Source organism: Neopsephotus bourkii, unplaced genomic scaffold (assembly GCF_033783945.1).
Source record: "Neopsephotus bourkii isolate Nb327-2 ecotype Australia unplaced genomic scaffold, CSIRO-AGI_Nbou_v1 NB_481, whole genome shotgun sequence".
Classification (NCBI taxonomy): domain Eukaryota; kingdom Metazoa; phylum Chordata; class Aves; order Psittaciformes; family Psittacidae; genus Neopsephotus; species Neopsephotus bourkii.
Genome location: NW_026900982.1, coordinates 2,469,981 through 2,496,003, shown reverse-complemented (window position 1 = coordinate 2,496,003; position 26,023 = coordinate 2,469,981). Strand labels below are relative to the sequence as shown.

The window sequence follows — 26,023 nt, the reverse complement described above, 5'->3', positions numbered from 1 at the left end:
AAAAAAATATGGTAACTGCTAAGTACTGACAACAGCAAACTTGTCCACTGATGACAATGCAAGTGTAAAGCTACTTATTTCATGAGGCATTTATTATGCTTCTTGTCCTAGAGAAGAATAACATGCAAAATAAAGTCTTTTAAAAGTTTGTTTTGAATTTCCCATTAGCATTATTTAGATATAAAAGAGGATTCATGTGTAGCTCCTGCAGGACTAGGAGTGACTGGACAGCCAGGGAAATGTATGAAACTGGTGTGTTCTGATCCACACACGTAGGCCACTTCTCTATGTGTTGTTCTTATCCTTCGATATTTAATACTGTGCCACACTAACCACTGTAAAGTCTCACAGATGGAGCTGACTCCAACAAACAGCGAAGTACTTCTTCCATGATGGAATTAATAAAATAGAGGGGAAATAATCGCTAGGGCTTACAAAACACAAATAAGCATATGTACAGACACCTCAGTATGACAGTGATCTCTGAAGCACACACTCTGATCTCCTTCTATCCCTTAGCAGCGCTGCCGAGGTCATACCAGTGCAGGCAGGCAGCAGGCCACAGGGGGTTGCTCTTAATAGGTCATGCTCCAGATCACAGAATCACCTAGGTTGAAAAAGGCCTTTAGGATCATCAAACCCAACATCACCCCGGGACTGCCAGGACTACCACTAAACCTTATCACCGAGGGCCTCATCGACACGTTTTCTGCACACTTACTGGGACAGTGATTCCACCACTGCCCTGGGCAGCCTGTTCCAATGGCCGACTGTCCTTTCAGATAAGACATTGCTCCTAATATCTAATCTAAACCTCTCCTGGTACAGTTTGAGGTCGTTACCTCTTGTCCTATCGCTTGTTACCTGGGAGCAGAGACTGACCTCCACCTCACTACAACCTCCTTTCAGGTAGTTACAACTACCTGAGTTGTAAGTGTAAGAGTGATAAGGTCTCCCGAGCCTTCGGAGACGCAACAAACCCACTCTCCAGGCTTAGGCGCATACACACGTGTACACACATGTGGACACACACCCGACCTCACCCCAGGCTGCGGGGAACCGCACGGGGCCTGGGTCCCGCGGAGGCCGGCTGAACCGGGCCGTTCCCACTGGAGGCAAGCCTCCAAGCGATTACCGCCTCCCCGAGGAGGTGCCCCCGGTACCACGCGCTTCCCATCACCTCGCCACGCCGCTCGCAAGGCGCCAAAAGCGCACGCCCGCCCGACCGCCGCCGCCGCCGCCATAGTAGCCCCTTCCCCCACTCTCGGCCACCGTCCTTTGCTGCCCCAAGCGCTGCCTGACGAAAAAGCGACAGGCTAGGTGAGCGGAAACTAAGGCGGAGTGCAGCAAACCGACTTCTCACGCTCAGTTGCAGCCTTATGGAAACGCTTCCGCTGCCCGGCCGCTTCCCAAAGGACAGCTGCATGTCTAACGGTCAGCAGGCAAGCTGATGAACAGCTCCGCAGCAGAGGCCCGTCGCAGGACCCCGATGCTCGTCAGGGCGCTGCGCGGCGTTGGCGCGGTGTTGTTCTCTGTAGGCGTGGGGTTGTGATTGGTGCCCGTGGCCCAGGGCTGCGGGAAATGCCCTCAGCTGGTACCGCCACATTCGCTGCCCTTGCCACCGCCGGCAGCTGCGGGACCGGGCTATGGATGCAGCGGGGCGGGGAGAGTCACAGGTGCTGAGCTTTGCCCAAACCCGAAGTTCGCATGAACACCAGGGCGGCAGCTCTTGTCTGGAGCTCGTCCGGCTTCCTTAGGAGTCACGATGTGTGTCCCGCTGGTTCCATTCCGTTTTCACGCACCTGAGGTGCAGGGGGCTGTGCAGTGCTCGGTTAATCTGGTGTACCCTCGCAGATAGCTGTGTTGTGGCTCCGGGTGCCAGATTGGCGCCGAGGTGTGCCTCGTATTCCATGACAGGTGGGCTCCAGTAAAAGCTGTGGTAACGCAGACGAGCGCTGCCTGTGACAAAGCTTCCGTGTGCCTGACAATAATGCTGTCAAACCCTGCTTGCAGTCTCCCCGCAGCTCTCTTTCTCCCTTGACCTGCAGCAGCCTCAGATGTGCTTTAGGAACTGCTCAAGACCCTAATCTCAGCAAATCTAACAAGAAGACCTGGCAGTTCAAGTACCCTTCGGTGCGGTCCTCGTGGGGCAGAAATCATCTGTTCTGCAAGGTGCCTGCTGCTGTGGCTATGAGGAATTGCTACACCGAGAAGGAAGAGGCAGCAGAATGCTAGGGGGTGAATTGTTGCTTTTTCAGAACACTTGGAAAAATCTTGCTGCAAACGATTCAAAGCAGTTCCCCCCCCCCCCCCCGCCTGCTCCTTTTTCCTGTACATCAAGGCCAATGGAGTTTTGGGTCTGATTGCCCTCATCTGCAGTACAAGTATTTTGAAATACTGCATTAACATTCTTCCTCTTTATGTACTAGTTCTAGTAGTGAAGACTACAGTAGTAGTTTAATATGCATTAGTGAGCAGAAGCACACAACCTGCAATGTGTTCAGTATTTGTCATAGATTCAATGTATAACACAATGATTGCTGTGTATCTGATGAAACAAAAATTCACTGAGAAACTGTAGAGCAGAATTTCCTGTAGTGTGCTGACAGACCAGCTGCTGGCACAAAATTGATGCTAGACATAATCTTTTAAACAGGATTTTTATCTTATCTTCAGGCGCTTTTAATATGCCCATTCTCACAGCACTGCAATACCATGTATTTCAGGATGTAACCATAGCAGTGTCACTAAGGATAAAACCAATTAGTGTCTCATAAATTCCTGCAGATAAGTTCACTGCAGTATTTATTTCCAGTTTTTTCTTTTGGAAGTAATTGTGTCACATAGAGAATTAAGCTCTCTTTTTTATTTATGAACTGGGTGTTCTAATGGAAATGCCACTTTCTGCACATCATTTACTGGAGAGAATGAATTTGCCTTGTGCACATTTGTTACATAGAAAAAACAAAATGCAACCAGTGAAATAGCTGTTCAGCAATTGCACCTTGTCACACTGCTACAGCTGCTTAATGCCAGCAATGTAGGGGTGTCAATGTCTCATGTCAACTGGTTTATGCCAGTCTCTATGCTATACAGACTACAAAAGATGAAGAAAAAGTCATACTCAGCCCTAAAAGCCGGTTCCCAGAGTTTAATACTAGTCATTCAGCATCAAGGTCCAACTAGAAGTGGGCAGATATCTTCCTTCATGAGAGTTACTACAAGTCTTTTGCTCCTACTCCCTCTAAAACTGAACTTACATTTTAAGAAAAGTCTTTCAAAAATTTAAATCAACTTGGAGCAAAATCTTCAAAGTCTGAAAATTTAACAGAATTCTGAATTGACTCAGAATGGTTTGGGGATTTCACTTAGACTCTCTTTAAAAATCGGGTTCCAGTAGCTCTGAACTGTTACTTTACCTGGTTGAATCACAAGTTTTCTTCCTAGAACTGGAAATAGACTGCAAAAGTCTTTATGTTAGGGCTGAGGCTCCAGAAAAGCACTAGTGCTAGTGCTTGATTGCTGTGCAAGAAGCTGGTGTGAGTGATGCTGCAAGAAGCTGGTGTGGGTGATGCCACAAGAAGCTAGAGAGAAAACAGATGACAAAATAGCACCTGATTAGCACCAGCATGGTGCTGTTGTGGCAGGCAGGAAAGGATGTATGCATGGTAGAGAAAAGGACCCAGAGGGGTGATGTGTCCTGAAGGGGGAACAACTGATGTTAAAACACCATGGTGCAGTCACCATTCTCCCTGTGGTGAGAAGCTAAGGAGGGAAAATCCTCACTCAGCAGGCCAGTCTGGTGCTTTCAGTATCCCACTGCAGTCCCTTGAAACACATATCTAGTCTGTCCAGCACTGGAATACTTTCAGCAAAGTGATGTTATCAGGTACTTCTTTGCTGTTTCAGAGTAGAGGAAAATCCCATTGTATCTGATAACCTACCAGCACTGAAAATAATTACAATAAGGCTGCTATCTGGGGTGCTGTCATTTACATTTTGGAGCAAACCTTACATGCTTGGATTTTTCCACCAGTGATAACTGTTTTGCTTGGCAGTAAAATAGATTTGATACAGTATTAGTCATTGATGTGTGAACAGTGCTGCCACTGGGAGGGACAGCAATACTTGCTGATAATGGGCCATGCAAGGGCAGGCTGACTGCTCCAATGAAGGATGAATAGTGGACTTCAATGCCAGCAGAGAAAAAATTCAGAGATGTGATTTTGATTAGAGTTTTTGTATCTCTTAATAATAGCAAAGTCTCAATCTAGCTCATTTGTTTCAGCAAGACTGCTAATTTTTTTGTTAAAAACGGCTAAACACTGTGTTTTTTTTGACTGGCTCATTGCCTGTAAATCTCTATTGATTAAAGCTCCTCTGTGTATGCTTTCCCATTGTAAAAGCAATGTCAGTTGTATGCATTACACTATTTTGGCTCTTCCTTGGTAGGAACTTCAGATGTGCAAGAAGAAACATCTCTAATGAGGAGCTCTGAGACGTAGGATTTCATGCACTTTGGGTCAGCTTCAGCAGGGAAGAGGCTGGTGTCTTGAACAGTTTCTGATAAACAAGCTTCCAAAACAATAGAACTGGCTGTTTGGCATTGGGCATGGTGCTGTCCCTGAGAAAATCAGCCAGAATTTTCTCCCAGGGGTGAAGTTGAGGTGAGACACCACAGGCAATTGTGGGTGGCCTTATAATGTGGAAGCCTCAGTAGTATTTAGCTGTTTAGCAACTAATGCTAAGCAAGGCATTTTGAAGGAGTAGGAAGATCCTCCAGGTGTGGTAGAAACAGCTGCATGCCAGAGAACAGGAATGTGTGCCTACTAGGAACCCCTTCCCCAGGTAGAGGAGATGCAAATTTTTGCACCCTTACCTGCCTGGGCCACTGGATAACGAGGAACCAAGGAGATTTTAGCCCAGATGCTCACCTTGATCCCAGGCCTTGGTGACACATAGAAGAGGCCTCAGTCCCAGCTTCCTTGCTAGGGGCCAAATCAGCCCCACTATGCAAGCACAATATCCACTTGCCAGTGTTGCCTAAAGGGTTGTCAGGAGAAAGCGTAATAAATTCTCCACGGAAACCTGCACTTGATCAGTTTGCTTCTGTACATGCTGCAGACTGACAAGTACCATCAAGGCACCTGTTTCAGGAAGGTGTCCTTAAAGATTCCAGAGCAAGGCCATCAGCAGTATCCTTGAGGGTATGGGGGCTTACCTGCCACATTGCTGTTGCCTTTTAGTATCAGAGTGTTTTTAGGGTTCCTGCCAAACCTCTTGTTTCTCCTCAGCCAGTCGGGAGTAACTGTGGCATACCATCTCCCAAGTGGTCACTCCCTTGCTCTGTGCCAGCAAAATCAGCTCTTCCTTTCATAATTGCTCCCCTTCTGCCCCTGTCTGAATTTGCATGGTGTTTCATTTCCTCTGCTGTGCCCATCTGTGGAGATTCACATGCTGTAAAACTCCAGTATTGCTACAGAAGTATATCTCTGGGACAAAAGATCAGCTGCCAAGGAGAGTGGCCAAGAATACAGGTCTTGGCTAACCTAGAGGTGCTGCAGAGCTGCTGAAACCAGACAGGTTGCAGTAATTTGAGATCTTCAATGGGTGTTTAATACACCTGCTCACTGAATTGTAGACAGAAACATTCCTGCCCTGGTCAGTATTCTCTCTCTGTCTCTCCATTATACCCTTAGTTTTTTAGCCCATAGGTTTCACACTTGGCTGATCACTTGTTTTCTTCAACAGTTCTGGGGCTTGATTTTTCTTCTTATTTGTACATAAGCATCAGTTTTATGGAGGAGGCAATGTGAACCCCAGGTGTCCACATTACCAGGGATATGCGTGACAGAGCTATAGCAGCTGTAGCGATGCTGCATCTAACAACACTGTGTGATGTGGCATATGGTGAAACACATCCAACACTGTATGAAAACCTCTCTTCTTCCCAATGCAAAATTATACCAACATACGTACCTAGAGCATACATCTCTAGGCTTGCTCTGCCTTGGTTGCTCTTCCATTTTTGATACAAAGGTGGTCAGTATGGGCCTTGCAACTGCTGGTTGGGCTCAGAGTCAAGCAGGGAAGTGAGCAGGTGCACTGTCCATTCATAACAATGAACATGCAGTTGCACAGCAGTATTGCAAATGAAGTCAAAAGAAGGGTCATAAACAGACCTCCAGTTCTGAAGGTGCCTCAGTATTTCTGCCATTGTTGTTATGAGTCAGACAGCAATGACATTCCTTGATATTTAATTGTTTTGAGATGGCATCTGTGAGCCAAAAGCCATGGCCAGGCTTTTAGCAGAGCAATGTGAAACCAGCATGTAGCTGATCAGAAAGTTTAATGTGACTGCTGCCATAATTTCTCTTGTGTTGCTGAGGTGCACTGTTGCAAGCTATCAATAACCTACCAAAGTGAAAGCTGGAAATAGATTGAAGCTTTCCTGTGGCCAGCTCCATTAAGGTGTTCTGAATTCCTGGCAGGACAGAAGGTAATTTACATGCCTCTTGAAATAGATGACTACTGCCAGGCACCTGGTTTGAAGGCTGTGCAATTGGAAAAGTAGCCTAGCAGTTATACAGAGAAATAAACATACATGAAAAGGAGGGTCTGGCAGGCCCAGAAGGCTGTTCTAAGACCATCAGCTAAGGCAGCATATATCTGACTATGGTGCTCAAGCTTTAAAAGATGTACGTATTTCCACTGAGATCTACGTATTATTGCCACCTGGCATCAGATGCATTATAGCTGATTTCTGTGTGGCAGTAGCCAGAGATAAAGGACCAGTAAACAAAACAACTCTTCAATTCTCCACATTGTTTATGTATTCTCCTTCCTGTTGCTGGCAGTAACAAACCAGGCTCTGCCTGTCTCATATGGATCATTTACGAAGCAGAAGGCTGTTGTTTCCAAAAACCAGCTCTGGTGCTCAGTTGCACAGAGAACTCTGGCTGTGAAGAGATGCTGCTGGACTCCATACTAGCAGCATTGTTGGGGGACATGGACATTTGGTCTGGCAGGGTTTGTGCAGTGACAGACCAGTCCAGGGGCTTAGCACAAATCCGTTGTCACTATTGTGCTGGCAGGAGCACAATCCAAAAGCACGAGCTCACAGGGGGGTAGTTACACCAGGCTTCACTACAGGTATTCAACTCTTGTCTTCCCTGAGACTTGACATGATACAGAGGGTGCAGTGAGAAATTGTATAAGGAAGAGAAGCTACATTTTTTAAGCTAAACACTCACATCTGCAGGCCTCCTCTTGCAAAGACTGTCTTGCTAGGGCCATAATTGCATGGCAGCAGGAAATGAAATAAAGTGCAAATCTCTTCTTTGCATGCTCAAGTCCATGACTCTATCTGGCACATGGGTATAAGTAAAGAACAGAACAGGCAACTGGTTATCCTGTAAGGTAGCAGTTACCCCAAAGTAAGGCAGAAATTCTGTACAGGATGAAGGCATTCAATACCAGCACTAAATCTACAGGCCCCAAATTAGAATTGCTCTTTTGACTATTTGGGGTGTATTCTTTCTTTAATCACCTGTATTTAAAGAAGTAAGAGCAAGTACTGGAGTGTCTGTGGTTGAGTCACCCCATACACATCTTTTATTGATATGGTTTAATGATGCATGTCAGGCCAACAGGTTTTACCTTTTTCCTGTGCTGGTGGCAAGGAAGCATTACGAGCTGGGGAACTGACACACAGACCTTTTGAGCTGCTGTCCACAGCTGTCCTGCTATCTGGCAGTCAAACATCTTGCCTTCAGTTGCTTCCTATCTGCATGACTCATCTGAGCAACACCCAGCTCAACTTACACACCAAAGGGTCATTCGTGAGATATGTAGTGAAGAACCAAGCAAAAAGTCAACTCTCTTGTCAGCTACCCGCAGTAGTAGCACAAAATTAAGAGGCTGGAGTGCTAAGAGCTCCTCCCGGAACCTGTTCAGGGTGTGTAATCAGTCCTAGTAGACATGTTGCCAGGAACTGGAACATCTCTAAGGAATGTCAATAAGCCAAATAAGCTATTATGAATGGCAGAGACTAGAAGTTATGGCTCAGAAAACAGATGCTTTCAGGCACAAAATAAATACCCATTTTGCCTAAGGTAACTTTTAAGAAATTCAAACATACTGTCATCTCTTTGAACTACATTTCTAGAGAGGAGAGGTGATGAGATTTTTGTTCTTCCCTCCCTGACGTGTTAGAGATTGAGGAAACTTGAAATTAATGCAACACTCAAAAAATTAAAAAGAAACCCCCAACCGTCCCCTGTCTGCAGGTCCTGTGAACTGGTGGAGGTGATCTGGGCTGTGCTGTGCCAGGGTCTGTCATACAGAACAAACATAGGCAGAATAGATGTGAGACTGGTCTGTACTGTCTGCCTCAGACATCCCAGCATCTGGAAGGCAATCTTGGACATCTCTCTCTTGTGCATTTTAAGTAAGCATGATAATGTTGTAAAAAAGGATGTGAAAAGCTACCCTGCCAGTGCCAACTTCAGCACTTCCACTCTGTGCAGAACAGGCAAAAATGCTTTCTGTCCCCTGCTCCTGGGAGCACCTAGCAAAAGTGCTAACAGGAACAACAGCTCTCTGTGTGGCTTTGGGACTTGGCCACCCACACCAGTCAAATGCCACACACTCTCAGGGACATAATAAGCCCTGTATTACCTATTACATAATGTCCTTATGATATAGGCAGTGGGATCAAGTGCACCTTCAGTAAGTTTGCAGATGACACAGAGCTGTGTGGTACAGTCAACAAATGTGAGGGGAGGGATGCCATCCAGAGGGTACTGGACGAGCTCTAGAAGTAGGCCCATATGAACCTTATGAGGTTCAGCAAGACCAAGTGCAAAGTCCTGCGCCGGGGTAAGGGCAACCACTGGTATTAATACAGGCTGACAAATGAAGGGATTGATAGCAGCCTTGAGGAGACAGACTTGAGGGTACTGATGGATGAAAAGCCAGACATGTGGCAGCAGTGTATGCTCACAGCCCAGAAAGCTGACCAAATTTTTATGCAGTTTATAATTCTATTCTGTTTTCATTTTTTTTATGCCTTCATAGCCCACCTAAGCAGGAGAGTTTGAGCTAAAGTTTTCACTGGCCACAGCTGGGGTACCAGTGTGCCAAATAGTATACTGTGCAATTGCTTGTGTGAGAGCTACTCTTTACTCATAACCTGGCTGTAATGATCTTTGCTCTTATGTTCTTAGGATCATAACCAGGTGTTAATACAAGGGTTCTGGGACTGCACTAACTTCCACCCCAATTGCTGATACAGCTGAGAAAGGAAGTACAAAACAGCGTCACCTTTGCTTTTATTCACTTTCAGCTTCTGTAGTTGTACTTTCAGGATATTCTACTTCTGGTCTCACCAACACCTGCTGTATTTGTCTCCTGAACCAAAGGAAGCTTTTTTCCATGTATAATGCTACATCCTGCCTTTGGGCAGAAGTGTCACTTACCCTGCCTAGCTGTCAGTGTCTTCCTTTTCTCCCACTATCCCTTTGCCTGAAGAGCAGGCAAGGACTGCACAGTCTCCACTACTCACACTCTTCCATTTCCTTGAAGTGGAAACAAGAATGCATAAATGGATGTATTGGCTGAGAGAGTAATGAACCAATTCGTGTTTCTGCTCCTGCTGTCAGTCCAGCATCAAAGCTGTAGAAGCCTCTACATTTCCCCATGCTGCTGATTCTCCTGATGATTTTCCCACTGTTTCCTTCCTGCATGGGTGGTAAGCTGTGCAGCACCCAGGCACCAAAACCCCAGGCTCAGCCAGATGGGTGGAAGGATCCAGGACATAAAGACTAAAACAGAGAATTTGACTGTGTTCAAAGTATTATTAAATTGCCTTCCTCTTAAAGAACCCATGTTTTGTTTTGTGGGATCTGGGAGTTGTGAGAAATCTGCCAAAGAAAAAAACTACCTCTTCTCCACTTTCTCTGCCCCTGCCTCCTTCCTCCCGAACTTGGGTAAAATGAGTTTGAAGGTTTTCATAGGTACATAGCACCTTCCTTACATTAAACTAGAAGGAAAAATAATACCTTGGGGACTGGTGGTGGTGGCGGGGAAGTTTATTTGCATTCATATTATCCAGTGTGACTGTTCCTAGTTGACGATATTGAAATTCAGTAAGCTGTTCAGCAGAGGAAGGCTGCTAGTGATAATCCCTTCAATGCCCTGTTCATTTGTGTGTGTCAGACTTTGACTCTAGAGGTATTTCAGAGATGTCTTTATCAACCTCACTTCAATGCTGGTCTGGTGCTGCAAGTGCCTAAAAAGGTAATAGTCAGCATTTCCCCAGATTTCTGCTCGGCAGCACATTAAGCAGTGACATGGGAACATTTTGTGGGATTCCATTACAGCCTATTGCCAACACACAAAACACCATTTCACAGTCCAGTGAGAGAAGTCTAGCAGCGAAGTTACATTAAATGCTCAGAAGATGAGGCAAGCTCCTCAACTTGCTCTGGGCAGGATCCAGGCTGCATGAAAACCTGAGGTACACTAAACAAGACTGGCAAAGATTCCAGTGGTGGACCCAAACTGGGACTCTCTGACCCCATGCGAGCCCTAGGAACACTTCAGACCTGCTCAATCATAAGGGCAGAAAACCCATGACTATGTAGCAGAAGTCTTCTTAAGTATTTCTTTTCTTGATGGAGATCTTGGTGATCACCTGCAGCAGGCACAGTAAGCTGGAAACTGCAGATGCATTGCTGTGCCATGCACATGCATGTATGTGATGGCTGGGCCGTTGCAATTGCAGTTGCAATGCTGGAGATTCAAGTTGCTGAGCACAGCAGTAGAGCAGGGCAAGGCATGACAAATACATCCCCTTAAGCTCAGAGGACCAACAAGTCCCAGGCTGTCCACTATGCAGGGAATCTGGCTCAACAAAGCTCCCTTGGGCCTGAGGCCACTGCAGAGGAGAAAGCTCTGCCATCCAACAGCCCCAAGGAGCAAAGGCACCTGGAAGAGCCACTGTGGGACATGGGTCAACCCACAGGGCTGTAAAACTACCCAAACAACCCTTGATGAATACACAAGCAGCAGCAGCATGAAGAGAGAAACTGCATGTACCTATGGACATCAGCAAAATCTGGAGAAATATCAAGATCGCTATTTGGAAGGAATAGGAAGGAGACAAGAGGGATAAGGCTGGCAAGTCCAGTGCAGAGGTGGATGGCTGCTTTGGAGGACGACCTGACATGCTCAGATGAAAAGCCTGTCAGGGCCATGCAGTGGTTTCATAGACTTCCTCTACCCTGGATGGCAGTTGATTCTCCCCTGCCATGCTATCTGCTAGGAGGACATTAGATTGAGATGAATGAAAACCACTCACATGAGAAAAATCAATATTAGTTAAAATGTCTTATCATACATTTAGTTAATTACTAAGTGAATTGCTTTAGTGCTACACAAAATACGCAGCTGTGTTTAATGAGCTAGTGAAATGCTTTCTTGGCAAACTTTAATAATATCACTATTCTCACAGAGGAAAACTGCTGCAGGGGAAAAAGCATCTGTTTGCACCTAAAATATTCTGAGTGACAGCTCGAAGCCTATTATCTTTAGGGCACATGGCAGTCAATTTCATTAATATGAAGTGTTAAAATATTTATGCTTATCACTACTGTGCAGCCTTCAGGGCAGACTGCAAGGCCAGTAACGCTGGTGACAGAGAAGGCCATTCCAGGATAGGTTGAATAAAGCCAACTCCTGCTTCCTTTTGTTTTCTGTCATAGTGCCCATTTCCTAGGGCTCAGACCTCAAAACCACCTCACGCTTTCCCTGTGATTCTGTTCAGCATCCTACATCCCTTCCATGATGAATGCCCTAGCTCAGACACAGCTCTCCCCACCATGGCTAAGCAATAGCAAATAGAAAAACCTAGTTGACTATACACATGTAAGAAGGACATCTGCCTGTGATATATCCCAGTATGAGGCATGCCTTCTCCATGACAGCAGTTACTTGTGGTTGACTGTGGCTCAGGTCACTTGAGTAGCTCTCTTAAGCCAAGGTGAGGATTGCCTGTAACTCTACCCAAGTACTGCCCTTCAATTAGGAGTCAAAAGTATGCTTCTGGAGCTGCTGCCTTGTACTTCTGCTCTTACAGTCTGAGGAAAAAGAATTAGGCACAAATGAAAGTATGAACCAGAAAAATCTACTTATTTCAGAATAAAACCCAGGCTGGCTTCTCAGAAGTCCTAACATAAGCCATCATCCATCAGGCTGGATGTTAAACCGGTCTAGTAGACCCAACAAATCTTCTTTGCAGTATAGAAGGTTGTACCAACTTTGTATGAACTGGTCATATGAAGATTATCTCATCCTAGCTTCAATATTGTTCCCTAATCAAGATGCACCTTCTGTATCGTCTCAGGAAATGGGAAAATGAGCAGTGCAGAGGCAGGCTATTAACCTCAAAATGCTCACAAAAGAGATTATTGCTGCCCTTCAAAGTGGCACTTGCTGAACATAGGCACCCCAGTATCTGGTGTGTGCTGGTCCTTCTGGGACACGCTCCTCTGCTATGGCAAGAACATACTCTTATTATAGAATCATAGAATCACAGAATAGTTAGGATTGGAAATGACCTTAAGATCATCAAGTTCCAGCCCCCCTGCCATGGGTAGGGACACCTCACACTAACCCATGTCACCCAAAGCTCTGTCCAGCCTGGCCATGAACACTCCCAGGGATGGAGCATTCACAACCTCCCTGGGCAACCCATTCCAGTGCCTCACCACCCTTACAGTAAAGAACTTCTTCCTTATATCCAGTCTAAGCTTCCCCTGTTTAAGTTTGAACCCATTAGCCCTTGTCCTATCACTACAGTCCCTAATGAAGAGTCCATCCCCAGCATCCCTATAGCCCCCTTCAGATACTGGAAGGCTGCTATGAGGTCTCCAGGCAGCCTTCTCTTCTCCAGGCTGAACAGCCCCAACTTTCTCAGCCTGTCTTCATACGGGAGATGCTCCAGTCCCCTGATGGTCCTCGTGGCCTCCTCTGGACTTCTTCCAACAGATCCATGTCCTTTTTATGTTGAGGACACCAGAACTGCACACAATACTCCAAGTGAGGTCTCACAAGAGCAGAGTAGAGGGGCAGGATCACCACCTTTGAGCTGCTGGTCATGCTTCCTTTGATTATTAGACACACTATTACTTCCTAAGTGCTTCCCGTTGGCTCCCCATGTTATATTCATATTCAGGCACTTGAGACAGACGCCCAGTGCTGATTTAACAGGGAAAGTACAAGAGCTACTGTCATCATGCTGTATGCATTGCCTCACCCCTGTCCAAATTCAGAGTGCCCCAAATGTTGCATTGGCACACCTATGATATACCTACACGGATGTTCAGACAATCCTCTGCCACCAGAGCATGGTTTGGGTGACTTAAGTCTTAGAGCTGATCTCAAGTCTCAGTCCTGTACCTCCCTATGGTTGAGACTGCCTTGATTTTTGGGCCCAGCAGTCAGAAGAGCAACATACTGACAGTATTTCTCTGAGATCTTGCCCCAGGAGTCTCCTACTGCCTCAAAGTGACTTTCTGTATCATGATAAGTTGAGACAACCTGAAATGCTTAGAGATTTGAGAATACCTTGAGAAGCATTTGTTTATCTTTGCTTAGAAGAAACGCAGTCACTTGGGAAGAAAAGTTTCAGAGACGTCTTCCAAATCTATAAACAAAGCCAAATATTTTGTCTGCGACGATGTAGTGATTGCCATGCATTACAAATACAGTCAGAAACACTTTGTGCTGAGCACATGATCAGGCTGATGGATACTTGGTCTGCCTGCTGTTTGTTACCTATTCAGAATAAAGTGCCAATGCTTTGAATACAAATTGTGAATTCATTATTCTATTTTGAGCTCAGTAAATGTTTTAGTCTTTTCTGATTTTCAGAATCCTTGAGAAGGACCAATTACAAACACTGTTGCCTATATCATTTATTGAAAGAAACCATTAGCTGCTGCAAAAGCCATGTCTTTGCTATGCAATTACACTTATGGCCTGCCATCTGCCACTGATGCCTAGAGGGAAAAGAGCTTTTATTGCAGAACTATGCTGAAAAAGAAATAAAGCACCTGTGTTCTAGGGAAATCCTGATGCTCAGCAATAGTGGCCAGGCCTATTGGCTCCATCTCTTGATAAACATTCTTGTTATGAGATACTTCTGGTTTACGGCTGTCTGCTCAGGTTTCTATAGTTCCTCTATGAGTAAATGCTCTGAATGTTGATGCTTGCAGTCTAACACATTTCCTCACTGAATGCTTTTTCCTCTGCCCTGCAAGAACCTTGGCCCCAGAATTGCAACCTGCTCAGCACCAGCTCTCTCCTCAAAAGCAGGGAGTACAGAGTGAGCTCAGCGGTTCCTATCCAAGCCACAAGTGTCCCCACCTTGCCTTTCGTATTACTCCATGCTGAGTCTCCATAAGGAGTATAAACATATTTTGGAAATATATGTGGGGCCATAAAATCCCACTTCACAGTCTGCACTTTTTAGTTCACTGCTTTAAAGAAGACTCACAAAATATTTTGCTGTCTGTATTAGGGGATGGAAAACAGCTTGTGGATGGAGCTAAGAGCTTTTTGGAGAATTTTTCCAAAGCAGGCAAGGCTTCTCTGAGCCTCTTTGATCTTTAATAACAAGACTTCCCAGGAGAATTGCATCTCTTCCTGGCTACTGCCAGGCAAAGAGAGCAGTATTTTTCTCTCCCATTTTTCTCTATTGAAGCATTTAGCCTTCTGGGCACAGCTTCTCCCCATAACAACCATATTTTACCCTTCTTCAAAAAATAAAAAGGAGATACAAACTGGAGAATAAAAACAAAACAGCAAAAACTGAGGCCATCCAAACCTTTGTCAGAGCAGAACTAACCTGGAAGGACAGTAAGGATGAGAATGTGTCCCTCATTAGCCACATGGAGAGAAAAGCCAGGGACAGGCAGAGTTTCGGCACGCCCTACAGTGCAGTGTAAGCCAGCAGCTACATGCAAAACACAAGGCTCCTAAATTCACAACAGACACCCCAACTGGGGGCACAGCACACAGCCAACAAGCTGTCAGACATGCTCAGCATGTCCAACTTCAATACATGTATTATGCCAAGTTGTGTGTTAGCGTGGTCACAAAGGTGGACTTTTCTGCAAAGCTTATTTTCATGTTATAAGACAAACTCTTGTGGGTGTTCTTTGCACAAGCAGGGGCAGCACTCATTTTCTGCATGTGGCACCAGCGTGGTTCATACCTTCTGTGTATCCATAGCCTGCTCCCATGCTGCTTTCGCCTCCCTAGCAATACATGCTACAGTGGTTGCAAATAAGATGTTTTCTCTTGGCATAAACAAGCCAGGCAATACTGAGGTCCTCTTTTCCAAGAAAACTTAGGCTATTGTTTAAGCTGTGTCAAGTCAGACACTGGAAATTGTCTCTGTTTTTAAATGTTTATTTTGTACATGTGGGATTGGACATTTTAAGGCATTACAAAATACACTGGGATACCAGTCAGGTTCCTGTGAGCTGCTTCTTTGTTTACTGTGCAATTAGTGCAGAGTAAATCCAGTGTGACCCTGAGAGCTGGGAGAAACTTCCTAAAGTGGAACTAGAGGAAAAAGAAACAGCAACATCAAAGCAAGAAAACTCCCAAGCAAGGGGAGAAAGTACCTGGCTGCCTTGGAAAGGAACACCTTTGGGCATTGCACTGTACCCCTTATAAGAAGATAAACCTTGATACTAGGTGAGGGATCTCACCTCAGTACAGTAACAGTACTGTTATGGGATCACCAAAGCTTTGAGCAGAGCAAACTACCTTTCTATTGACAAACCATTTCACCAGTGGAGCAATATAACCCAACTTAACCATCAGATGTATTCCACAAGGGAAAGCAAAAATGTTGAAGTGACTGTTCTGAATGCAGTACAGTGTCATGGGCAATCTCTGGCACCCTCAGAGTGATGCTGGGGCGGACTGGACCTGTTCATCTGACTTTTCTGCATTCTTCCAATTCTGTTACTACAGCAGGCCACAGCCCCTGCAATAAACACAGATCAAAAACAAGAGAAGCATGGATAGCCCTCAGCCCACCAACCTTAATCCTTCCAGCACATAAAAGCCCATGGCTTGGATTTCCATGGCACTTATGGACTGACAAAGAGCACATAGCTTCACAAAGCAACAAGCTGTTCTCATCCCTCAGGCCCAATGCAGAGGTCTTGTTTCTTTTGTTCTACCTATGGCTCACAGACATTTTCCTCCAGGCATGAAACACAGAGCAAAGAGGAGCAGTCTTTAGGGTCATAATTTTACACAGGTTTCTGCAGGTCAGCTGGGTTCATGCACTGATTTTACTGTCTCTGACTCTTGTATTTATTGAAGAGCTGCCTTTTTCAGCGACAATAAGTAAACTTTCCAGCCCTATAAAGATTTGCAAAGGAAGCTTGACATTTGTTTGTAGGAGAATGAATATGTGGAAGCACCAGACAAAAGAGCAGAGCAGGAAGCCAATGAATAGTGGATATGCAGCAAGTGATGAGACTGAAAGCAGCTGTGAAATCCAGGGTGGAATATAGGTAATGCTTGGGAACTGTCAGGAGCTGGTACTGGGAAGAATGCTGGGTGCACATCGGAGCGGAAACCCTACTGGTGTGACTTCTTCCCCTGTTGCTGAAGCAGGCTCAGGGCTGGGTTGAGTTGTAAAAATAAGTCACACAGTACCATGGGAGGTAACAGGAGACAAGGTGAGGACTCAGAATCTGTTGTTCCTAATCCTCTGCATCACCATAAGGAATCCTGAACAGACATAGAATCATAGAATAGTTAGGGTTGGAAAGGACCTTAAGATCATCAAGTTCCAATCCCCCTGCCACAGGCAGGGACAGATCACACTAAATCATGTCACCCAAGGCTTCATCCAACGTGGCCTTGAACACTGCCAAGGATGGAGCATTCACATGTCTTGATGCTTGCAGTGTTGAAGAATGGGTGAGCAACTGAAATGTCCCATACTTAAAGTGAGCTTCATCTTCCGCTTCTACACAGTCTCACCCTGAGTTGCTCTGTGCTCTCTCCACCATCTTTGCCTGTTAGTCCCTGGAGAGAAGTTCCTCTTCTGACAACACCACAGTGACAGCTCTCACATTTGGAATGATTTGTTTGGCATCCATGGGAGGGAAGCCGCAGGTCTCCACAGAGGTGGGGACTGGCAGCTGCGGAGGCTACCAAGACACAGCCAAAGCCATGGTCCTCCTTCACAGTATCACAGTATCACAGTATCACAGTAGGTTAGAGATTGGAAGGGACCTCAAAAGATCATCTAGTCCAATCCCCCTGCCGGAGCAGGAACACCTAGATAAGGTTACACAGGAACGTGTCCAGGCGGGTCTTGAATGTCTCCAAAGAAGGAGATTCCACAACCCCCCTGGGCAGCCCGTTCCAGTGTTCCGTCACCCTCACTGAGAAGAAGTTTCTTCTCAGGTTTAAGTGGAACCTCTTGTGCTCCAATTTGTATCCATTACCCCTTGTCCTTTCATTGTTTGCCACTGAGAAGAGCCTGGCTCCATCCTCGTGACACTCCCCCTTTATATATTTATATACACTAATAAGGTCACCCCTCAATCTCCTCTTCTCCAAACTGTAGAGACCCAGCTCCCTCAGTCTTTCCTCATAAGGGAGATGCTCCACTCCCTTAATCATCTTAGTTGCCCTGCGCTGGACTCTCTCCAGCAGGTCCCTGTCCTTTTTAAACTGAGGGGCCCAGAACTGGACACAATATTCCAGATGAGGTCTCACCAGGGCAGAGTAGAGGGGAAGGAGGACCTCTCTCGACCTACTAACCACCCCCCTTCTAATACACCCCAGGATGCCATTGGCCTTCTTGGCCACAAGGGCACAGTGTCGGCTCATGGTCACCCTGTCGTCCACCAGGACCCCCAGGTCCCTCTCCCCTACACTGCTCTCTAACAGGTCGTTCCCCAGCCTATACTGGAACCTGGGGTTGTTCCTGCCCAGATGCAGGACTCTACACTTTCCCTTGTTATATTTCATCAAGTTATTCCCCGCCCAGCTCTCCAGCCTGTCCAGGTCCCTCTGGATGGCAGCACAGCCTTCCGGCGTGTCGGCCACCCCTCCCAGCTTAGTGTCATCAGCAAACTTGCTGATAGTACACTCAATTCCCTCATCTAAATCGTTAATGAATATATTAAATAATACTGGTCCCAGTACCGACCCTTGAGGCACTCCACTAGATACAGGCCTCCAACTAGACTCCGCCCCATAGACTACAACTCTCTGGCTTCTCTCCTTCAGCCAGTTCACAGTCCACCTCACTACCCGATCATCCAGACCACACTTCCTCAATTTAGCCGCAAGGATGCTGTGGGAGACCGTGTCAAACGCTTTGCTGAAGTCGAGGTAGACCACATCCACCGCTCTACCATCATCCATCCACCGTGTTATTTCCTCATAAAAGGCTACAAGATTGGTCAAGCACGACTTCCCCTTGGTGAAGCCATGTTGACTGCCCCTCATAACCCTCTTATCCTTGATATGCCTTAAGATGGCACCAAGGATAAGGTGTTCCATCACTTTCCCAGGAACGGAGGTGAGGCTAACCGGTCTATAGTTACCCGGGTCCTCCTTCTTGCCCTTTTTGAAGACAGGAGTGACATTTGCTTTCCTCCAGTCCTCAGGCACCTCTCCCGTTTCCCAAGACTTGGTAAAGATGATGGAGAGCGGTCTAGCAATGACCTCAGCCAGTTCCCTCAGCACCCGCGGGTGCATCCCATCTGGACCCATGGATTTATGGATAGCCAGATTGCTCAACTGGTCTTTAACCCATTCCTCATCGACTAAGGCAGACCGCTCCGTTGACCTATCTTCATCCGGGGTCTCAGCGGTACAGGGCTCTTCAGGACTGCCTCCAGCAGAGTAGACAGAGACAAAGAAGTCATTCAGTAACTCTGCCATCTCTGTATCTTCTGTCACCAGGTCACCCGTCCCGTTCATCAGCGGGCCTACATTGCCTCTGGTGTTAGTTTTACCTGCCATGTATTTGAAAAAGCTCTTTCTGCTGTCCTTGACCCCTCTCGCCAGCTTTAATTCCAAGGAGGCCTTAGCCATCCTAGCAGCTTTCCTACATCCTCTAGCAGCAGCCTTATATTCTTCCCAAGTGGCCAACCCTTCTTTCCATGACCTGTAAACTCTCCTCTTCCACTTGAGCATACCGAGCAATTCCCTATTTAACCACGCAGGTCTCCTGACCCTCTTCCTCGACTTCCTACGTGTCGGGATGCTCCGATCTTGAGCTCGGAAAAAGCAGTCCTTGAACGTCAACCAACTATCTTGGGCCCCTTTCCCTTCAAGCAGCCTAGCCCACTGGATTTCCCCTAGCAATCGCTTGAAGAGGCCAAAGTTTGCCCTGCTAAAGTCCAGGGTTGCGATTCTACTTGCTATTCTACTGACCCTACCACACAAGATCCTGAATTCTACCATCTCGTGGTCGCTGCAACCAAGGCAGCCCTCAACCTTCACTCCTTCAACCAGACCCTCCTTGTTAGTGAGGATGAGATCCAGCAGCGCACCTCTCCTGGTTGGCTCATCCACCATTTGCATGAGGAAGTTATCATCCATACACTGGATGATACAGTACACTCCTTATTAGTGTTGACATCAGTGCAGCTGTGAGTCAGAGGTTGGACTGCAAGACTCTATGCGTGTGTGATGTTCCTGCTAAGACATGTCCTGTGTGTCCTCATGGGCACAAGGGACAAAAAGTGACACAGGTTGTGTAGTCCAGAGTCCAAGCACCCTGAGAAGAGAACGGGAGCATGGGCCAGCAATCTCCATGGCCTGTGAGCCCTGAGAACTGATTTGTTTTGCTCTGTGGCCGTGAGATTCATGGTTTGGGATTTCTTCTGAGAACAAAACATTTTCTATGGAACGTATAGCAGTGGCATTAGCTAGAACTTGCATGACTATAGGAAGGAGGCAGAGCACCAACTTCCTGGTGCACCCAGGACATACTTACACGATGACCTTGCCTCTAGTCTCTACTTCTAAAAAATAAATGGGGTGGGTTTGCATCCTGGTCAGTGTGTAGGTAAGGTCCAGGGAGACCAGGGCACTCCATTTTGGGTAGGTTGGAGCTGACCTCCTCCTGTGATCCCAATCCTGATGGAGAATTATAAGAGGATGGTGCAGGGAAGTTGCAGCAAACCTAAAGAACGGCATGAAGGAGAAAAGATGGGAAAACTGTGGCATCTCCCTCTGCACAAGTGCTCTGGGTCTGATAGCCATCAGCACGGATATTTCCATGTAAAAGAATGCTCGTATGGCTTTGTTCTTCCAAGTCAGAGCAACAGCACACCAGGAGGCAGAGCTGAGCAGCACAAAAATGCCTTAGTAGGGAACTTGCAAAAAAGTAGGCTTATTCTCAGCTCCAGGACAAAACTTGCTTTGAACCAGCTCCTTCACCTGTAAAGCAGGCATCTGTGCTCAGAAAGTTTGGTGCTGGAAATATACAGTGGATGCTCTGGGAAAGCAGACCATTCAAAAATGGATAGCTCTTATTGGAGATAAGTTCAAAACATGTATTTGTTGGATGATGTATGTATATATATGTACATGTATTTATACCTACTTATATACATAAATATATATATTTATCTATAAATATGTTTATGTCTGTATTTGTGTGTATATATGTATGTATGCATACAGGCACATACAGTTACTCACATGCAGAAATAAACTGATTCCCTGGAGAACCAATCCCCCATGTTGTCAGAGCAAACCCCCCAGTACTGGCATTCACGGATCATTGTGTTTGGTTAGAGACACTTCAGTGCCACAGAGGAGTACAGGGGTTAAAGAATCAAACACTTCATCAGAAGCTCTTATTTCAGAGCCTAAATTAAGAATATGGTGCTGGGCTGTATGCCAGGACCCTGTCACACAATACACTGGCCAAAGTCTGAGTTAGAGTTGACTGGAAACGTGTAGACTAAGCAGTAACACCTCAGCACATGCCTTTCTATCAAAGCAGAGAGACCTTGTGAGAATTGCGTGGTTCTGATAAAAAAGCATGGTGAAAAAGCATCTGCTTCCCTGCCTCTGCTTTTCCCAGTTGCTTTCTCCACAGATCATGGATTTCACTAACTCTTAGAAAAGTAGCTAACACAATATACATGAACACATGCATAATATAAGTATACTTCTATAATATTACTGCAGTTGTGCATTTGTGCAATTTAGCATGTGTAATACATGCGCACATGCATACTAGATAATGCAATGTATTCAACACGAATGCACAAACCACCTGGCTTCCAGACAGCAAATCCTCTGATGAACAGCAACTACTCAGTGAACTGGCAACAACTAGGTATTACTGCCTTGACCAAGCAAAACAGACCCGGGGTCCATTCTGGATGCCCATGGGTGAATCTGTGTCCATGGTTGGTGTAAAACCCACCCAGTTTTACCAATATGAGTACACCAGTAAGTGGTGAACCATGCAAAGCCAGCTGGGAATCCACCCAGTATGTGAGCATAGGAGTGGAGCCAAGAGCTGAGTGCCCTGTGAGCAGCACCCTGTGTCACATCATTGAGATAAATTTTCCTTTTTCCTGAGTGCTTCATTACATTAACCTTGGCATCCTCTTCTCTGCTGGGCTCCAGTGTTGCTCTCTTGGGAGCCCACATGCTGTTGCGTCTTGGTGCAGAAGATGGAGGCAGCTGCCTGCACTGCACTGTCCTGCTAGTTTCCACCAAGCTGCCAGTCCTTCCTCTCTCATGAGCATCCATCCTGTGATGGGCCCTGCATGAAGCATGCATAAAATACCATGATACAGTGCCAAGTTTTGGTGCTTTTCAGACTCTCTTCTTCAAGTCACTAATCTCAACAGGATCTAGTCTAGAATTAGTCCTTTCTCTCTTTTTTATTAAGTGCCATGTACTGTATATTGCAAATACTGCTTACTGTTTTCTGCTACATCCAAAGAAAATTAAACATCACACGATCCTGTGCAGCTTGAGTGTCACAAATAATGTTACACAGCCACTTTCAAGTTCTCAGCATTGGTTCAGCATTCAGGCTGCTTTGCAGGAATTCATGTTAACAATCTATTATAGTTTAATATTATGCAATTAAAAAATCAGATTTCCTCCATCAAAGACGCATTAGCAGTAAATATAATGTAGTAAAAAAACGCTGTTCATGATACTGCAATCAACTACTGTTATGGGGAGGAGGGGTAGAATAAAGCTCACACAGAAGATATTAAATCTGTTACCTGCTAAATCCCAAGTACTTGATTTTTGTGGTGGCAGTCATTTTCCTTTAATGCTGCTTCCTGTTATACATTTTACTGAGCCAGAGTTTACCCCAGGCCATATCCCTGCAGATTTCATCTCCTGTGGTTATTTCCCCTGTGGCCCACTGGAAATGGCTAGAAAGCATGCCTGTTTGAACTACAATTTAAAACTTCAATTTTAATTGTATCAGTGTAAAAACCCGCTGGGCAGGTTTATACATCATAATGGGCATACATATATGGTGGCCATATTATAAACATGAGTAGAGAATTACAAATGCTGAGGAGCCAAATGCTGGACCTCAAATCCTTGAGTGCACCGGTGAGGTTACTGGGACACCAACTAACTCGTCAGGCACTGTCTCATCTACACAGACTTTCTTATTGCACCTCTCAGTTGTTAAGGCCAAGCAACAGCCTTCTCCTGCGGATCTCTGCACTAATCTGCTTAGTTTAATTAAACAAATCTCCAGATTCAATTAGCAGTGATAGTAAAGACTTCTGCAGATGTCTTGCTGGTTTTAATACATGCCTGACACCAGGCACTCCTGTGAGAATGGTTATATCTGTCCCCTTGGTTTGCTCATTTGCCTGGCCCTGGTAGAACTGTACTCAATTAAAACATAGCAGAGCCATGATGAGAGGAGACAGCCCAGGAAACAGCTACCATCACAGGGCCTCTCACTGAAAGTCACCCAATTTCCATTCCCATCACAGGGCCTCTCACTGAAAGTCACCCAATTTCCATTCCCTTGCCCTCTTACCCCTGTTTAAAAGTATCACAGCAACTTTCCACAGGGAAAAGGGCATCTCAGTGGGATTAAGGAAAAAAGCCTAATTCTTGACATTTGCTGCTATCAACTTCTCCAGCAATCACAGACACTTTCTTTTTTCCCTTTTCCATTCATTTTGACCCTGCACCAAAGCTACTTCTGCCTCTTAATGCAGTACTTTAAGTACTTCCATTTCTGCTTCCTTTTCACTATCTGCCCAAACACAGCACACACACAGCAGCCCACATGCAGAACCACAGGAGAACTTTACAGAATTCCCGATCATTAAGGTTGGAAGGGACTTCTGGAGGTCATCCAGCCCAACCCTGTGCAAAAGCAGGACCTCCTAGAACAAGTTACATAGGAACACCTCCAGACGGGTTTGGAATGTCTCCAGAGGGGAAGACTTCAGGACCCCTGTGGACAGCTTGTCCCCAAGAAAAGTGTCAGCCTCAGTTCAGACTTTCCAATGTAGGGAGAATGTTATGTTCCTCATACACAGGAATTACACAGTGCAGGTAATTTAGGTGTGACAGTTGCAAAGTCTTTTTGCTGCCACAATCACAGCATTCTTAATTGCAAAAACTAGTTTCCATCTGCAAAAGCTGCATGAACCAGACCTGTCTTAACAGCTGATTTTATTCCTAAATCCTAGTAGAGCTTGGGGATGCACCAGTCAGTTCCAACCACCCTGACCTCCTCCTTGTTTTAGCTTTGTTCTCCTCTTATTTCTGTATGAGTTGCCTATGTTGGATACTTCTGATACTTGAGAAAACAAAGAAAAACCTTTTGGAACCTTTCTTTTCCTAAGACTGTTGGGTGCAGTTACATCATAGCCATTGGTCTCAGCTATTTCTTCAACAAGCCCTTCTCTGCAAGCACAAAATGAAGGCTATTTATTAACAGTAGTTATAAGTGGTGTTTTATAGAGCATTCATCCCACATTGCAATGTGTATAGACGTGAAGCAAATCTGATCCCTGCTGTTTACAGGCTGTGCAACTGAATCATCACTGTAGGTTATTCTAAGGGTCACCATCACAGTTGCTGTTTTAGAAAAAAGAAAATAAGTCTAGAGGAATTATGCTTAAGGCCCCTATCTCAGCAGGATCCCTCTTGGCTTTTTTCTTCTCTAGCTGAGGAAGTGACAGATGCTATTAAGTTTCTTTTGTGTGAGATTTCTGGGAATAATTGCAGTGATTTGAATCTCTCTTTTGCTAGTTGCTAATGCAAACATTGTTTCAGGTTTGGTTAATTAAGTGGAATTATTCTAAGATCAGCATTTACTTTAAAAGCACTAAATCTTCTTTCGGGATAAATGATTGCCATAAATAGTAGAAATGCCCCACATATATTTTCTTTAGGAATACACGGGATTTGATTCTGACCACTTATATTCATCTCTACCTTCCAAAATGCTTTCTACTCAGCTGCAGCACTTGTTCTTCCCTTATTCTCCTATTGCTTTTATACAGAGCTGTGCAACTAACTGATTTTTCATTTCCCTGGCAGCTAAGAAGAAAAAGGAATTTCCATTAATACATTTGTTTTTATCTGAGGTCCCTAAAAGTTAAAAATACATTTCACATTGGCCAATGATGTTTAGCTGGAACAAGACTGAACAATAGAAGTTGACGAGGATACAAATTTGCATTAAAAGACCAATGCAGTGCAATAAAAAGGGCAAGATCGACGTTTTCCGGGCTGCTGTGAGCAATTTGGTGAAAAGGCACAGACTCTGTAGGACATTTTCATGTCAGTGGAATCTGATTTGTTGCCTTCCCATGCTTATGAACCAGTTGCCCTTTCTTCACCCTGCAGATTGTGGACGACTGCTCTGACCACAGACCCCATGTTGTGCTGAGCAGAATGCATGTTCTCACAGTGCCTTGTCCTGAAGAGATTTATTAACTGCATCAAGAAAAGGCATTGTAATTAAGGATCCAATTAAGAAAGAAGACTGGTGTTGGTCTAGCTTTGCCCTCAGCAAAATCCTGCTAGATGCAACACATTTTGCAAATCCTTTTCAGTGCTAATGCTTATGAGCTTGATATTTCACTGCTTTGAGGAGTGCTTAGTCCTATTCAAAACTCACACTTGAATTCTGCTTGTGTTGCCCCGGGGTCTTGTTTTATTCCTCAGACATATCCTGGACAATATCTCATAGGATTTGCATGGATTTTGTTACATGCAGATATACACAGGCTGAATAGACATAGGTTCCTATTAAAATCATCAGTAATGAGGCCCTTATAGTACAGTAGGGCTGGCAGTGTCTAGTCTTTACATCCCAAAAGGTTTTATAACATGAAGTTAATTGTATCTGATGTTTCAACTCCTCTGTTCTGTAGAGCTCATAATGAGAGCCTGGCAAACAATTTCTTCTGAATAATTTGTTGCATGAATTCATCGCCTTTCCCAGCTGACAGAAGCCATGAATAGACTGAAATTCCTCCTATATATTCAGTGCTGCCTGAATGAATGGAAATATGTTTTTCCCCAGCCTGCCCTTCTTGGTTGGGAGGTCAGATATAAGAACAACACTGCCAATTCTCATCTGTTTCAGCCAGCTATTAGCTGTCTCCTGTCTGGTAAGGAGGGTCAGCCAGCCCTAGCTAGTCATACTTCCCAGCGCAGTTTCAGCATCCATCAGAATGTTTTAATGCTCCCTCCCTGCAGACCTCTATCCAACAAACCAACCTGCAAGTGCTAATGATTGTCAGATAACTCCATATAACCAAGCTTAGGACATGAGTGTTACTGCTCCTCAGGCAACCAGATGCCCTCCAAAGAGTCAGAGGGCATTTACAATTGGGACAGGGATGTGCAGAAGTGTTTGTCTCCACCTGCACCTGTGGATTGGAAAACGCAGTGAGGCTGGAAGCTGCCACATGGCTATCAAGATGTT

The 26,023-nt window shown here is 45.4% G+C and overlaps 1 protein-coding gene across 3 annotated transcripts in view; it reads right to left on the bottom strand.

Moving 5' to 3' along the window:
• Nucleotides 1–26,023, bottom strand: part of MRPS5 (mitochondrial ribosomal protein S5) — a 288,002-nt gene that overhangs the window by 39,857 nt on the left and 222,122 nt on the right. For 2 of the 3 annotated variants that reach the window (XM_061350356.1, XM_061350358.1), the window contains exon 1: nucleotides 1,181–1,304. In XM_061350356.1, the coding sequence (XP_061206340.1) occupies nucleotides 1,181–1,244 (64 nt within the window). In that variant the 5' untranslated portion in view covers nucleotides 1,245–1,304. Of the gene's footprint in view, nucleotides 1–1,180; nucleotides 1,305–26,023 lie in introns of those variants that run through there. The other variant, XM_061350357.1, reaches the window with a different exon arrangement.